Source organism: Macrosteles quadrilineatus, unplaced genomic scaffold, assembly GCF_028750875.1.
Source record: "Macrosteles quadrilineatus isolate MER2022 unplaced genomic scaffold, UCM_ALF_1.0 Scaffold_1__1_contigs__length_201487025, whole genome shotgun sequence".
Classification (NCBI taxonomy): Eukaryota; Metazoa; Arthropoda; class Insecta; order Hemiptera; family Cicadellidae; genus Macrosteles; species Macrosteles quadrilineatus.
Genome location: NW_026542594.1, coordinates 165,134,118 through 165,151,079, shown reverse-complemented (window position 1 = coordinate 165,151,079; position 16,962 = coordinate 165,134,118). Strand labels below are relative to the sequence as shown.

Below are 16,962 nucleotides of genomic sequence, written 5' to 3'. Positions count from 1 at the left end.
TTACTATCTACCGTAGACTTTTTTTTATCAATGTCAAATATCATCGGGATCCGGAATCAATCTCGCTAGGAATGAATCAACTACTTATTAGACGAACTCTATAGTCACTCGATTACCTAGACAGTTTTGGACGTTAATGTCCTCAAACATGAGATAGCTGTGAATTAAAAGGGATTCTGGCTATAGTTTCATCAATTCTTTCACTGTTAATCCCAAACAAAGTTAGTGATCTAAATTTTATACTTGTTAGGCCTATGTGTCGTTATTTTATTCTAATGATTTAGATAAAAATTATTATTGTCAATCCACTTTAATGCATACCTTTATCATTCAAACACTTATATCGTTGTTCAAACAGTATTTGATGAATTTTAAAATTATAGCTAATACTGCACAAGTTATTTAAAATCAACGAACATTGATTCTCGTTGTTGTCGTAGATATGATTATCTCCTCATATAAACTAACGGTGTTCATTGTTCTCTAGTACATTGTTCACTTATCTGCAGCTTCAAGATAGGCAAGTTAACATTGTTAAGTGTACACCATAGATAAGTTAACGAACAAATACAGTTACAATGAGTAATTGCTATAGTTGACGGACATATGTCTTTATAGGCCAGCAGCCAAGAACGATTGAAAGTACCTTAATACGTTTTTTTTTTGTGTTCCGTTTCAATGAATTCAAATATGCTAATTTTTAAAGCATCCCTTAACAAAGAAAGTAATTTTTATATGAAAAATCTTATTGTTATAATAGTAAATTTCACAGAGAGAGAATTATAGACCTTCAGGAAATTTTTTTAGGCAAAATCTTTGTTTTTTTTATAAAAACACTTGCTAACTTTCTGTTTTTTCTACCATTTCCAATAGTCACTAGTTTCCTTCCTTAATTTTGAAACAACAATTTTATTGTAAGAAAAGTTGTATGGTTCTCAATTAGAAGACTTATTCCAAGTATACGGTTTGGTTTCCTATTTTTCTTAATCTAGTTAAGTCTGGTTTATTAATATTTATCGGTTATCTATGCATCCATAGGTTGATAAAAGTGTATTTTGTTATTATCTCTTTTAGTTGAGTTCAAATGTCAAATGAAGATATCTGAAAGCAATTTTCTTAGATTGCTTTTTAACTTTGACGTTTTCGCAAGTAAATAGTGTGATAAATACAAGGTTTAACATTTGCGAGGTCAAGGCTGTAAAAGTTTAAGTTTAAATCTGCGTTTAGTAGGCCAATGTTTTACAGACCTAGTTTATTTGACAAGGATATGCTCTTCTAATTATCACATTGTAATAATTACTAGCTTTATAGTGTCTTTCGAAAGGTTTAGGCCTACATTGACGAGGCAAGTATTTAAAATTTAATTTAAACCTTATTTAAAGTATTTAAAACGGTAAATTGAAATTCTACGCAGTATTTCCAATACAGTATTGCGTATGAGTTATATTGACCTTTATAACAAAATTTTAATTTCAATTTTCCATAACAAAATTGCATCTATAATACAGGGCGGTTTCAAATGAAATAGACAAACTGTATACTTAATTAAATACAAACTGTCTATTTCATTTGTAATCACCCTGTATATAAAATCAAATTTAATACGTAAAAATGTAAAAAATTTAAAAAAAATGACAGAATATCTCATTAGTGAGTCACTTCAAGACTTTAAAGAAACGTTTACCATTGATATAAAAATTATTATTATATATTTTATATCGGCTATGGTTGTATTTGAGTGATTTCTCCTTTATAGTTTTATATTTAAACTAGTGTCCCTGTTGCTCGAATTCGAGCAATTTTTAAGTATTAGAGGCGTTATTTTAAAAGGAATAACGTGCATAGTTTCTGATGACTTTAAAATATTCGACCCCCTTGTATTTTTTATTATTTCTTTGTATTTTTTATATTGTATCTTAAACCGATGCTTGTTGTGAAATCTGGACATGCATAACTTCAATTTGAAAATTCAACCATGAAAATTGGTCGAGTAGAAGAGCCAAACGAACTGGGAAATTAAAAACTAAATTTAAATACCAATAGAGCAAATTTATTTTACGTATAATCCGGGTTTGGACTGTAGCTACATATATTCCAATGCTTGATGGGACATCTGTGCGTACATACCCTCAATTTGAGACCTCAATCTTGAAAATCGGTCGGTTAGAAGAGCCAAACGAACTCGGAAAAGATAAACAAAATTTAACTTCTATAAGAAATACATGGAGAGGAAATTTTTTTTACGTATAAACCAAATGGGGTTATAGATAAATATTTGCCGATGCTTGATGGAAAATCTGTGCGTGCATACCTTCAATTCGAGACCTCAATCATGAAAATCGGTCGGGTAGATGAGCCAAACGAACTCGGCAAAGAGAAACAAAATTTAACTCCCATAAGAAATACATGGGGAGCAAATTTCGTTTACGTAGAAATCGCGTGGAATTATAGATACATTGATGCCGATGCTTGATGGCAAATCTGTACGTGCATACCTTCAATTCGAGACCTCAATCATGAAAATCGGTCGGGTAGAAGAGCCAATCGAACTCGGCAAATAAACCCCAAATTTAACTCCCATAAGAAATACATGGGGAGCAAATTTCGTTTACGTATAATCCGCGTGGGATTATAGATACATTTATGCCGATGCTTGATGGCAAATCTGTGCGTGCATAACTTCAATTTGAGACCTCAATCATGAAAATCGCTCGGGTAGAAGAGCCAATCGAACTCGGCAAAGATAAACCAAATTTAACTCCCATAAGAATAACATGGGGAGCAAATTTCTTTTACTTATAAGCCGAGTAGGATTATAGATAAATATATCACGATGCTTGATGGCAAATCTGTGCGTGCATACCTTCAATTTGAGACCTCAATCATGAAAATCGGTCTGGTAGAAGAGCCAATCGAACTCGGCAAAGATAAACCAAATTTAACACCCATAAGAATAACATGGGGAGCAAATTTCTTTTACTTATAAGCCGAGTAGGATTATAGATAAATATATCACGATGCTTGATGGCAAATCTGTGCGTGCATACCTTCAATTTGAGACCTCAATCATGAAAATCGGTCAGGTAGAAGATCCAATCGAACTCGGCAAAGATAAACCAAATTTAACACCCATAAGAATAACATGGGGAGCAAATTTCTTTTACGTATAATCCGAGTAGGATTATAGATAACTATATTCCGATGCTTGATGGCAAATCTGTGCGTGCATACCTTCAATTTGAGACCTCAATCATGAAAATCGATCGGGTAGAAGAGCCAATCGAACTCGGCAAAGATAAACCAAATTTAACTCCCATAAGAATAACATGGGGAGCAAATTTCTTTTACGTATAAGCCAAGTAGGATTATAGATAAATATATGCCGATGCTTGATGGCAAATCTGAGCGTGCATACCTTCAATTTGAGACCTCAATCATGAAAATCGGTCGGGTAGAAGAGCCAAACGAACTCGGAAAAGAAAAACCAAATTTTTTTAATATATAAGATGCCTAAGGGGACATGTATTGTTCAAATGAATATACTTCGGAACATCATAGAACAGAACCAACTTGTTTAATTGAAACAGCTGTTAAGATTCATTAATTCCATTTCTCATAAGGTTAACATGGGAAACTCTAGAGCCACTGGGGCGGAGCCGATGGACGGATCACGAAATTGATGGTGTATAAACCTATTCCATGAAATTCTACACGTATGTACCAAGTTTCGTAGCAATCGGTTCAGCGGTGTCTGAGTTTATCACTGCCAAATATATATACAAACATCCTCTTTTATACCTATAAGATGCCTAAGGGGACATGTATTGGTCGAATGAATATACTTCGGACGATAAACATTTTAAGAGTAGAATTATTTTATCTACGTGGGAGATTTTTATATTGTGTTATAGACTAAACTGTTCTACTTTAAATGATAAGAACACTATGTCTGCCAACATGGTGATATAGGAATCACAGGCTAAAACATAGCACTAAACAACACAGGAAATACAGTACATAGCGTTACAAGCCCGACGAACGGACAATTAAAATTAATAGTTTGTTGTGAAGTCGTAAATTTTTACGGAAAATCGAGCATAATAAGATAGATATGCCTACTTAATACGTTCGGTATTCGTATTAGGACTAGGTTTCATGCATTGAAGTTTCGAACAATTTAGGGGATTTACAAAATATACGTTGATAAGAACATACAATAATTATCAAATTTGTGGCGTTTCCTTATCACACGTCTTTCAAAATCACTCTGATTATTTTGATAACCACGTGGCTTTTTGTGTCCATTGATAACAAGAATATCCGTATTTTTTATCTTGTTGTACTAAATAGAACAATATTTAACAATTTCAACTCCTTTGTAATTCTAAAAATTACACTATCGATACAAATTATTTGCCTCATTAACTAAAAAAGTATTCTTGGTTAACGTTCCTGTGTTTGGATGCCATTTCAAATTTGCCAAATCTTACCATGAATAAAATTTGAATATTTAGAAGGTTTGATTCTTTTGTCAATATGGACTATTCTGGTAGTTCTTGAATCAACTGGCATAATTTAAAAGATTTTGTAAAGTATTATCATTGACTATTGGATACTGAAGACAATATTAGGCCTACTCGTAGAATATACTCTAATAATTTCGTAGGCCTACTGCACAACATTTAGATAATTATAGTTCAATGAGTTTTAAAGTATATATTCAAAGTATGCAGCTCATTGTATGAACATTACTAAAGAAATCATATCTATTTTTAGTTTTACAAATGAACATTACTTGAGTACCTTGTATGAATCAAGCACACACATACGCATCTGTATTCAGTTGTTTGTTTGTTCTTATTCAGATTACAAACACAAATACTCCTTAGTCATATTGTTGTCATTCAATTAGTGTTCGATCTTACGGCGTGACGTCATCGTCCCTAAATGAGATCATCTCTTGTGCGTAACACGAGTACACAAGGGGCTAGTCATCATTGGTTTTGAGAAAATTAGTGACACTGAAAATTAGTGAAAATTAGTTCGTTGACAATCATCAGTGACACTGTACATAATATCATCATTTTGTGTTGTGCTCGAAGGTGTTTTATGCTATATGAAAACCTACGTTCTTTTAAGAATACTTATACATGATGAGGTTGTTGTCAAGGTAAAATATTGCTTTGAAATATATTAAGTGATTACCTAATTACATTAATTAATTTACATCAACGCAGTACTAAAATGGTATTACTTCTTCAATGAAAAAATTGTATTATATTGTGGCTTAAACTATTCATATTCACAATATTTATACATAATATTATAGTGGCTTGACCTCTCGAAGTTAACAAAACTGATCGGTGAGGTCCAATTGATGCTCAAAAAGTTAGAAACTTATTTTAATTGTTTTTTTTTTCCTTTTGTAAAATAACGGTACAAATATAAATTTACTAGTTGCAAGGTGGTTTGTGGCTGTCACTTATCTTGAACAGAGTATTTGGCAGCAAAGTTCAACTATGTAATGTAAAGAAATTGCCTCATTACTAACCGAATTCTTCTTGAACTGCTGTGTGTATTGTGTTTCGTTGACAATGCTTACCTAGTTTATGAGTATTTGTTGTATTATGGCATAATAGTGTCAACCAAACAATAAAAGAAGAGTTTTGGTCGAACATAACCTCTCACTAAGAAACTTAGCACCTACATAAAGTGGAGTGAAATATATGTTTAAAAAATCACATTTCCCTTTTTAAGCTAAACAAATTGTTTGGCCTACTGAGCCAAATACACTCATAATGGGTATCTAAGATCTACAGTATTCACTATTACAGCTAGTGGTTTTAATCACTACAGTGCTTGATTTTACTAAATTAACTTTTCTCAAAACTCACTTTTAAGGTGAAGGTCAACGTGACCTTGACCTACCCTGAACTCTGATGTTGTGAGGTTCCGCTACTTCATGTAATGACTCTATAATTGATTGCATAACGGAATCAGTCATCATTCAAACAGCCAATCATCGTTAACAGTGAGGTCTGCTCAGTGCTGTAGTCGTTACTCTATCATACTAACAAAAACGTATTTCAAATGCAATAAAAGTTGGTAGGCATTCCACAGCAACTCTTAACGTCAATATTTTATAACATTAAAACTGAACACATTGCAGTTTGATTTGTTATTGTTTTCAACTCTTTGTTTGGTACTCTAACCGCCCCTAAACCAAGGCTACAGATATACATATCTGTAAATGTATATCTGTAGCCCTGACTCTAAACAGTCTATTGTTGTTGAGATTTTTATTCGTTTGGTTGGCTTATCATTACTTTCTTGATAGCATACATTCCTACATTACTTGATTATACATCGATGTTGATACCAGACTCGTTGTTATCAGTTTCACAAGAAAGTTTCATTGTTCTTTATTAATTACACATAATAATTACTGTCGCTGCATTTCAAACTTGTAGCAGTATTATTGTTGCCGGTTAGTTGTTGTGTTTTAGATGCCTGCCTAGCAAATTATATACATAAGGCCTAAGTAAGTTTGTTTCTTATTTTTCTCATGGGTTTGTTACACTTCTTAAGCATTGCACTTGGGATTTTTGTTGGAGTCACTATGACCGTACGTGAAAATTAAAAGGGGTTTTAAATGCATAATTCTTAGTTTTTTAACGAATTTCATAGTGATATAAATAAGTTCAATAACGACCTATGGTCATCTACCTGACGATAATGGTCAAGTTTTTTGCCTGTGATATACGTTTGTGCGTTTTTACGAAGCAGTGAAGCAGCGTCATGGCTGGACCTATACCAACGTCTCAGCCACTCTGATTGTCATCTACCCGATGATGGGTATGTTCAGGTTGTCGAGGACATGACTATTTCAGCCGAATCTATACTTTTTTTACTTATATAAGATTTACTTATATTTTTGGACTCTCCCTCTTTCAATTCAACTCCTTCAATAAACGGCCGATTTTTTTTTAATAGGATGATAAACTTACAAACCATTATTTTATGGATAATTTGTTTATACTTTATTCAAATATAGTTCTAGGTAAACATTGTTGAATGCACTATGGTTGTGTATGTGGTAATTTCACACATTCGCAGTTTAAAGGCAATCCAAACAATTTAGCTGTAGAATGGCCGAGTAAAGTGTGTTCTCTGTCAAACTGTGGAAAACAATCCGCACACTTAAGGGAGTATAGTTTACACTTCAATATGTGTTAGAAAAAACCTATTCATATTTAATATTTTAATGTTGGCAAGGGTAAATATGATTAATAAACCAACATTATGATCCAGGATTTTCGTGGATTTGTATATAGTTAAGAGAAACTATATTTTATTATTAGCTAACCCAAGCATAACCTATTACTGACGTCAGTTTATGTTCAATACAAACTGTACCATTCCTACTCAAGTTATATACTGTACTTCCTTAATTTTAAATAATATTTCAGAGTGTCTGCTATTTGTGTGCTTTAACATTGAACTTGCATTGTTGTTCATTGATAAGTGAAATATGTCAAACTGTGCAAACAAGTAAACAAATTGTTCATTAAAAACACAAACTATAGTCTGCCAGACACGAAGGCTTGCAAGTTAAAATCAATACCTGAATAACTGAATTTTTGAATAAAGTTGACGATAAATTTTTAACAGCTACCGGCAATTCTCTTGTTAGTTATCTTTTTAAGTGGTTATTTTTATTCTTTCTTATATTATACATACGTTTTTACATTTTGTCTAGGTTGATACCGGTACCTTGTCTTTTTTAATTGAAAATGTCTTAAAAGCAAAGACCTTAAAATGTAGGGTTTTACAGTTGTGGGTGTTTTGTAGCACTTGTATGATCATTGTGAGAAAGGGTCGCCTGTGTAGGTGCTTATTTTAACCCAAATATTGAGTGAGGGATGAGTGCATCGATCTCTATTATTACTAATAGAGATCGATGGATGAGTGTAATGGTCTGTGTAGCTTTGTTCCTGACTAGATCAGCTGTTTCGTTAGCCAGGATCATCCTCCTTTAATAGTCAAGCATGTATCTTGAAAATATTTTTTCTCAACACTTGTGCATCACAGGGAAAAAAATCTACGCATACTGTTAGAATGATAATTTTCTTTAGATGTGCAGAATCCCTTTATAAATAAAAATAGGCTCAAAAATAAGCACAATAAATGAATTTTAAAAACTAACATGAGCCTTATGGGTTGCCATGCTCGTGACGAAATAACAACGAAATATAAACAGAAAATCAAAACAAATAAAAGAAATTCCAATCGCATGTTTTATTTACAGCGGGGTAGAAATAGAGAAGTCTGTACATTACATATTTTTGTGATTTTTCGACCACTGGACGGCCTCTAGTTTTATTTAAAGCATAATGATCAGGAACAGCTGAGTACAGTCCAGTTTAGAACCATTTTAAGCTTCATCGGAGAGTACTGTACTGTGAAGTATTTGAGTCTATTTCTTCGTATCAAGCAGGTCTGGTCATGTCTGGAGGAAGGCCAAGTTGGCTCCTAATAATACCACAACCTGCCACAGGCTGAGGTTACTTAACTGTTTACAGCAAGAATTCAGCCTATACACCTTCCCTTGCCCTCCAATACACAAGAACTGATAATGTTACTCCAATATTAATGATATTAGGGACTAACATAAAAAATTGGGACGATTGTGTAGAATGTAACCGAAGAAGTTTCATAAAAAAATTTTATTAAGATGTTAAAACAGCACTTTCGGCTTATGACTTATTTTATGATCGTATATTATTATTTTTAAGATTAAAATTAATATAAGTTCAAGGGTACATAATTCTCCCCACAAAAGAATAACACAGTAGGTAGCCTACACCTAACATCAAAATTATGTCAGCAACTAATGAAAAACCTGGAATGTTTTCTGGAGCATTATTAATTACACTCAATAATAAAATATGCATATGCATTTAATTTTAGTTTTCCGCCGCAGTTTCAAGAACTTGAATTATATTAGATTACCTTTGCTGTTGTAGCCTGTAGTTCTTAAGTACCGTAAGTAAGATGTTTGTGTCATACTAAAACATAGGGTGACACAAACTTCTTACCTAATCAAAAACTACAGTCTAACAACTACTGTAATATAATATAGTTTTCTATGAGTTCGCGTTAGCATACTTGTACCTATGGTTTCATTAATGAAAATAAACGTTAGCTATCTTTGAAGTTATGTTTATTTTTTATTTGTTAGTAGCCTAGCTACAAGTGTGTGAATCAATCTAAAAACAAATTTCTGTTTCACATACCTATTAGGCCAACTAAATCTTGTTTGTTTTGTCCTTGAACTAAAGTACGTTTTTGCTAGGTTGCACGCACAATTCAAACCATTTAACTTTTTTTCTTATCAAAAATAGTTTACATTATTTAACCCTTGAACTTTTTTCACTGCAGACTGCAATATTACGGTTCAATTTTGAAATCACGACCATTCTTATATTTTGTAAGTTAATCTCATCACGTCCTTCAGCTATCCAAGTTTTTTTCTAGTCATTGAGCTATATTGTTTTGTTTTCCTATTATAATCAACTTCTTATTATAGATTTAATTTACTGGTAATCATCCATGAAACATCAAACATAACAGGATAACCTTAGATATTAAGGTTAACACAATATAGTCTACAAAAAATCATATTGTGCAAGTATTATCAATACAAAACAAAAAAACTGGCTCAATCCAGTAATTTAATTGTTTTCTTAAATGTTAGATAAAACTAGTTTGAGCAAGATAACAATTACACTTTGTTCAGTGAGTAAGAAAACATGAGAAGAGATAAACTGATAAATTATGTAATTAGAAAATGTAATAAGAATGGGCACTGGCTTGTAGTTATTGTTGCTGATAAAAATAACAATAGCTGTGTACTTACTGTTTATTCTTGGAGAATGTGCAATTATTTTTCTGCGGAATTCAATGCTTTGTATTATTAACTGTGACTATACAATACCTTAAGTCTAAACATTTCCATCCATTCACTTAAACATTGTTGGGCATTCCAGGAAAAAAAAATAGTTTCCTGGACTTCATTGTAATTTTAAAACTTAATACAAATGTACCTGCAAGGATAAATCATTAGAAAAACAATAATTTTTTTCACAATTAATGTTTGAGAATGTTTGTATCAACCTTTTCTTTTGAATATCAATTGTAAATTAGGGTTTCAACAATTATTTTTCAATATGAAAATAGGAATACTTGCTAGACTGATGACATTTATTTGTGGCCTCAGACCAACGCTTCGTCCCACGTGTAGCTATTGGCCTCCTGTCCCCTGTGAATTGGGCACTTTTTCAATGATGCAACAATTTTAAAGTTCAACATGTCAATGCAACATTCAAACATGTTCTAATCACTAATCTGTAAAACTAGTCGCAGAAAACATAATTGACTATACAGTTCAAATACGAGTTTCAATTAAGAGTTGAGTGAAAGGTTGTTGTAAATTGTAATTCAAAAGTATGTAGTTATTATTATTTTATTAATTTATCAGAATATAAACTTGAACAGGGTTTGTTGAATTGCGTTTATTTTTTATAATAAATTATTTTATTTATCCTATGGACTTTGACACTAAATTCCCCCAAATTTGTTTATATTTTCTCTTTTGCATGTAGACCTACCGTATATGCTGCAATTTAAAATATTTCCAATGGCTAATTTTGTTGTTAAAATGTCAGGATTAATAGATTTTTAATGTTCTAAAAAACCATAAGAAACTAAATAGCTTTGAATCTGTAACCAGATTATAGAGGATAAAACGCATCCTGAATATAACGATGTTCTTTCTTCTATGGGAGGACTGAAAAAATCTCTGCATGAGAACTCCATTGGCTAAGGAGGAAAGAACGCACAATCTCAACTACATAATTGTGTACCCCAACCTTGTCATCACTAATGACACATAATCATGACAACACAATTGGATTGAGGAAGCGTGAATTTTGTGGCAATGTCACAAAAATAACAAAGTACACTCAACCTCAATTTTAAGTTCATAAAGGAAAGGAGGTTGGAAATGAGGGCATTTCTGTTTAAACATGTATTGAAATTAAAAAAAAAAAAATATTTTAAACAGCTTGAATGGAAAGAACCCTGAGGATAAAGCAATCAGGACGCGATACGGGCTTAACTACAACTACTTCATGTTATTTTTATTCTGTGGCTCTGTTAAACACAATTTAGTTTTACTTGTCTTGGAAGGTACAATAGTTCCTATTGCATTTTTTGTTGGAGTAAAGAATTTTAAACATTGCTTTTTAGTGCAGTCCAAAATATACAATCTATTTGATAACATTTTGAAATAGGCACGCTGAAGAATCTAAATTCTTTTTCTCAAAATACCGTAAAAAAATATTTATTCTAACCGTATTTTCCGTTTGTTTCAGACATTGCAAGATGGAGGAGGGCAGCAGTCTGTTGTTTGACAATGTGGTGTTCGTGGGTTTGATCCTGATGTCGGTCAGTGTCGCCCTGTGGTCCAGGTTCTCCGGACCCAAGGAGAGAACGAAGGCAGACTACGTGTTTGCTGCCAGTAACTCTGTCTCTGTAGGCATGATGATGTTCTCCATCGCAAGAGGTTTCCTTGGAGTCAGGGTGTTTTTAGGTAAGAATTTTAAAGACAACTAAACAATTAAATTTTGAATGACACATTATTAAAAGGAAACAGAAGAGTAAAAGTCCTTGTGAACAAGCTTATAACTTAATTTTAACTGTTTTATGTTGTTTTATCACTTAAGAATCGCCTAAGAGTGAGAAAAAATAAATGTGTTCTCTGAACATGAAGTTTGTCTGTACAAGATCTCTGAAGTATTTGAGTAACAAAAGGCCTGCAGTTTGCATGGGACCAATATGTGACTGGAGCTATGGGTAATTGGCCCTTCTTCGCAGGGAGTTTTTCTCTTCTTTGCACCCCCAACAAACCTAAACCCTCTTGCACCTCTAGGCCTGGGCCCACAAGTGTCTGTGGTGTATGTACATGTACACTTATGTACTAAAGTGGCCCGTAAGCTACCCATTTAACACAAAGAATGTATTTTTCTACAAAACCTTGAAATAATCAAACTTTTAAAAGTCCATAATCTGTTGAAACACTTAAATAAAACTTGTCTATTATTTCTTATTTTTACTATACCCACATTCTTTAATGGGAAACTCTTCACCAAGTCAAATAAAACTAGGATCTTTGTCAATGCCTACTACAACATTGACTAAATAATGAAGAAAGGATTAGGAGATGGCATGACTGGCCATAATGTTAAACATGTTACTCGTGTTTGGTCCAAAACAAATTAGTGAAATTTCAAATGGTTCAAGGAGTTAGGAAAGATTCTCTTGACATTGACAACAATGGTATTGGCACTCTTTCTCATAGGTTTGAGAAACTTCTCATAAGTGGCTCTACCTAGTGTACAATTTATTTATGTTCTTTTTTACACTCAGGTTATGGATCTTGCAGTGTTGTAGAGTGAAATATTTTCTGTGTTAAATTGTTAATGACAGTGAACTGACTTGCCATTCCAAAAAGGCACCTAGGCCTACTCAATACACAAATGAACTCTTTTAAATGGCCTTGCTTGTGAATCTAGGATTTACCATTTTCTCATTTTATGTACCAACCCAGAAAATTTAATCGCCTCTTCAACTAACTGATCTTGTGTCATTCAAAGTCCTCTTGCATCAGATAAGTCAATCAATGGAAAAGTTCATTTAAAATAGCAATAAGACGTGAGATTAAGGGTAGTAAACGATTATGCACTTGGTTGGCTTGTTTGTTGTTTACCTTACTTGTGAGTTTGTACACTGTTCAGTACTGAGAAGGCAGAAGCCTCACATGGGCCATTCACGTGCAGTCGCTGGCTGGTGGGCCTTAAGCTCCTTATCTGAATCAGTCCTACACGTTTTGGCGGTCACATGGCCCAGTGTGAATTTGACCTTATAAAATATGACTGTCGGTATGAGCTTCCCCATCAATAAACCAAAAGGAACATATAGCCCCTATCAATACTAATAGTCGTTACCTTGTACCAGAACTAATTGTTTTGATTTTCTTTCAAGGGACAATCAATGAAAAAAATCATAAAATAAAGAAAAAATATACTGTAATTTAGGTCAGAGGAAAGTAAAGGTTGACTACAGGTATGCCTATTTTCCATTAAGAAATTTGCTATTTTACTAGCAATATTTTAATGAATTTTTGGTCGGTTTAATTTTTTTTTTTAAATACAAATCTAAGATGATAGATCAAGGGATCCATGTAAATTGTAAAGACAGATCTGAAATTGAGGACGAAAATAAAGAAATGAATTAAATAAAGACAATCTAAAAGAGTTATAGGATTTATCTTTTATACATAATTTTGTAAAATGTCATTAAATGTTCTGTAAATTTAATTTATGAAAACTACTACCCACAAACAATATCTACAAACTAAATTAAAATTTAGAAAAAAATCAATCATTGTTATACATGCATTTGTTTACATGTGCTATTCATTCTTTCATTTAATACAATAAATGACTACATGTTCAAGTAAAGGATGGCTGTTATACAAGTGTTCCTACCCGACCATCTTCACTACAACATACTAATGTTTTTGTCAAGTTGGCACCCATTTCTCAGAAAGTTGTGTGGTATTTGTGGCAGGTTATCCATCTGAATTGTTCTACAGAGGGACAGCCATGTGGGAAACACTTTACGGAATGATAATTGCGTTTCCTATTGTCTGCTTCTTCTTTGTTCCTGTATACTACAGTCTTGGAATTACTTCTGTGTACCAGGTACAAAACATCTTTTCACCATTAGCAATATAATTGTTTATATTAACTGTAAGTTTTGTTGCATGGCTAAACAAATGTTGATCAATTTTGTTTAATTTAACTAAGGGATTAATCTATACTTATTTAATACGCAAGCAAGTTTTTTGTGACAATTACTCCTCCGAAACTACTGAACCGATTGACATGATTTTGGTGTCATTTGAAAGAGCGTAATGTGAAGTTGTGCAGGAAACTTTCTTTTTAGCTAAATAATTAAAGAATGAGGCCCTGGGGCCCTTTAAAGTTGCATATTTCTCCATAAGATTAACATGGGGAACAAACATTGTTATGTAACTCCAGCTGTTGCCAGAAATGCTGTTCTGCTATTTAATTTAATTTGTTTACAAGGAGAATTGTTTCTTGGTGCCATGTGGTAAATGAATTATACTTTTAGCATATATATTTTAAATGCTATACACTATATAAAATGATAGTATTGTAATACATTGAGTGATCTTCATTTGAATAATCAATAAGCACGATTGAGCCTTTGCCTATATGTTTCCTATTAAGTGTGTTGTAACTGTTTCTTATAGTATATTATAGTATCTCAAAGTAAAACCGAATTATTCTTTTCTGTATTCTCACCCCGTAGCGAAGCACGGGTAGAGCAACTAGTTATAATTAATTTACAAACATACTTAGAACATTTTTATTTTGAATAGCTACAGTATGGTGGTATTGTTGAGATATCTCAAATAGACCAGCGACATTTTAAATTTTAACTAGACCCTACATTCTACAAGTTTATCAAGATTAAAACAAGATGTTACAACTTTTAATTGGACCCAAATAACTCAGAAGTATTCTTATCTAAACTGGAGTTTAAGAGACTAATTTTTTTGACACTCTATGTCATATATTTCTTTCAAGTACAATAAAAATACTGATTGAATGTTTTTAATTTTAATTTTTAAGGGTCAGCCTCAGAGTAGCTTAGCTTGAGTAGTTTTTGACTAATGAGGTATTGTAAAATCAGAAAATAAATTCATCATTGCTCATTTTTTACTTAAGTATGTGTTTTAAGTACTATAGGTTTATTTTTATTATTTTATTCAATATTATTTGTGTACTTAATACAACTTTATCATTCCCAGTATCTTGACATGAGGTATAAGTCCAAGCTGGTGCGGATGCTTGCTTCAGCCACTTACGTGTTCCGCAGTTTGCTAAACCTCGGAGTCACTGTGTTTACGCCCTGCGTCGCCCTCAAGACCATATTCGGCTTCCCCTATTCTGCCTCAATCTGGGGGATCGTTTCATTCTCGTTCATCTTTACTCTCATTGTAAGTAGTTTTTTTTTTTTTTTTTTTATTTCTCTTTTAATATAAGCCTGTGATTTGCTACAGTATGTATGGTTCTGTAAAGTGGAATAAGCTCCCATTTTCGCAAAGGATTTGTCAATAAATTTATCACAAGTTTAGAAAATTGATTCTGTTATAAGATCTCTTTGGAATCAGTTATAAAACAGAATGAATCATGACATTGATATGTGAGTAGAGATTACATAGGAATAAAGTAGATGTTTGTGTCCCAACTGAAATCGTGCTGATAAAAATATTCTTTATTACAAACAAATTAAATCTTGCTCAGTATTGGCAATAGCATTTGCCAACAGTTTTTTTTAAGTGCCGGTAATAGATAATAATGTCAATCCTTTGCTCTTGTTAACAAAGTGAACTAATTTAGAGAACCACTGTAATTTGTAGGTGATGTTTTTTCACTACGGATGCCAACGGGATATAGTTGTTAAAAAAATCTTTCTTAAAGTCGAACTAATGTCACTGCCTCACAGGGAGGCCTGAGAACAGCCATTATCGCAGACATTGTCCAGCTGTGTGTGATGATCGGGTGTGCGATGACCATCATACTGCAAGGCACCATCAAAGCAGGAGGTATCTCCAAGGTGATTGAGATCAACAGTGACAATGGCCGTTTTGACTTCTTTAAGTAAGTAGACTTGTATGGAAAATGTATAACAAAGTAAGATTCATTTCCCATTCATGTTGTTTTATTGTTGTCGAAAAACAGTAATATTATATGGTAGAATAAGATACTGTATCATATAACCTAAGCACGTGTACGGTCAAACTTCTACTTTCGTCCGAAGATTTTTAATTTTATTGTTTACTATATGGGGTATTTGGCCACGAGAAATCAATTGGACTAGGTCACAAGGCTGGGAAAATCCAGGTTCTGCCCTACATCCCTTTGAAGAGCCTATGAGCCCATATGTAATTGTCAATACCTTTTTGTAGCTGCAGTTTATAAAAATAGCTGATACAAGTATTTATATCTTTCTATTTTAAAGGTGTATTTAAATTTTTTTGTATCATCTAAAATTTGTTCATATTGATTACTGTAGGCCTACATAATAAATATCTTTAATTTAGCTAACTAATATATATATCTAATGTACAATTCAATCCGAGCAAAGCTCTCCTCGTACTTTGAATACAAAACTAGACCTCGAATGTACTAAACCTCAACTGCTGTAATAGTTTTGCATATTCTCATAGAGTTTTAATAATCTGGTGGTTTGTCCCAGGCCAATAATGTTAATGTGCAGGTTAAAGAAAGAAAAGGTCAATGCAAACGACTGCCAGAGCTAACACCATCATGGCTGTGCTTCTATAGTTCCCAAGCTCTATTATTGTGCTTTGATAATTTGTGTGAAAAAGTTAAATATGCAGAATAGAAGAAAACCAAGATAAAACTATTGTATAGGTAACAATATCTTGGTAATCTCAAACTCACAGATTCCATTTCAAGCCTCCTTATTTTATAACACCTTTTAAATTTACCCTCAATTATTCAATATACCAAATCAAAGAAATCAATATACAGAAATGTAAAGGTAGGTACAGAGGAAATATTTATAGTACACTAAAATTGTTTAGAACTAGTGCTTGTGTCTAGGGCTGAGTTAAACACTGCCCATTTCGCCTTTATGTACTACAACGCTCACAGTGGAGGAAGTCCCTGTACCCTGAGCGGTAGGAATTTCCACACACTGCTCGCCATTTGGGCTCTTCCTTACTCGTCACAAGTCTATTTCTGGCATAACATACCAGATATGAAAGCGCACGGTTGTCCC

General features: G+C 32.9%; 1 protein-coding gene across 3 annotated transcripts in view; it reads left to right on the top strand.

Annotated features, from left to right (window-relative positions):
• LOC128988961 (sodium-coupled monocarboxylate transporter 1) overlaps window positions 1-16,962 on the top strand; it is a 47,982-nt gene that overhangs the window by 21,827 nt on the left and 9,193 nt on the right. For 2 of the 3 annotated variants that reach the window (XM_054410772.1, XM_054410781.1), the window contains exons 2-5: window positions 11,436-11,653; window positions 13,693-13,826; window positions 14,963-15,151; window positions 15,661-15,815. In XM_054410772.1, coding sequence (XP_054266747.1) covers window positions 11,436-11,653; window positions 13,693-13,826; window positions 14,963-15,151; window positions 15,661-15,815 — 696 coding nt within the window. Of the gene's footprint in view, window positions 1-9,424; window positions 9,491-11,435; window positions 11,654-13,692; window positions 13,827-14,962; window positions 15,152-15,660; window positions 15,816-16,962 lie in introns of those variants that run through there. The other variant, XM_054410791.1, reaches the window with a different exon arrangement.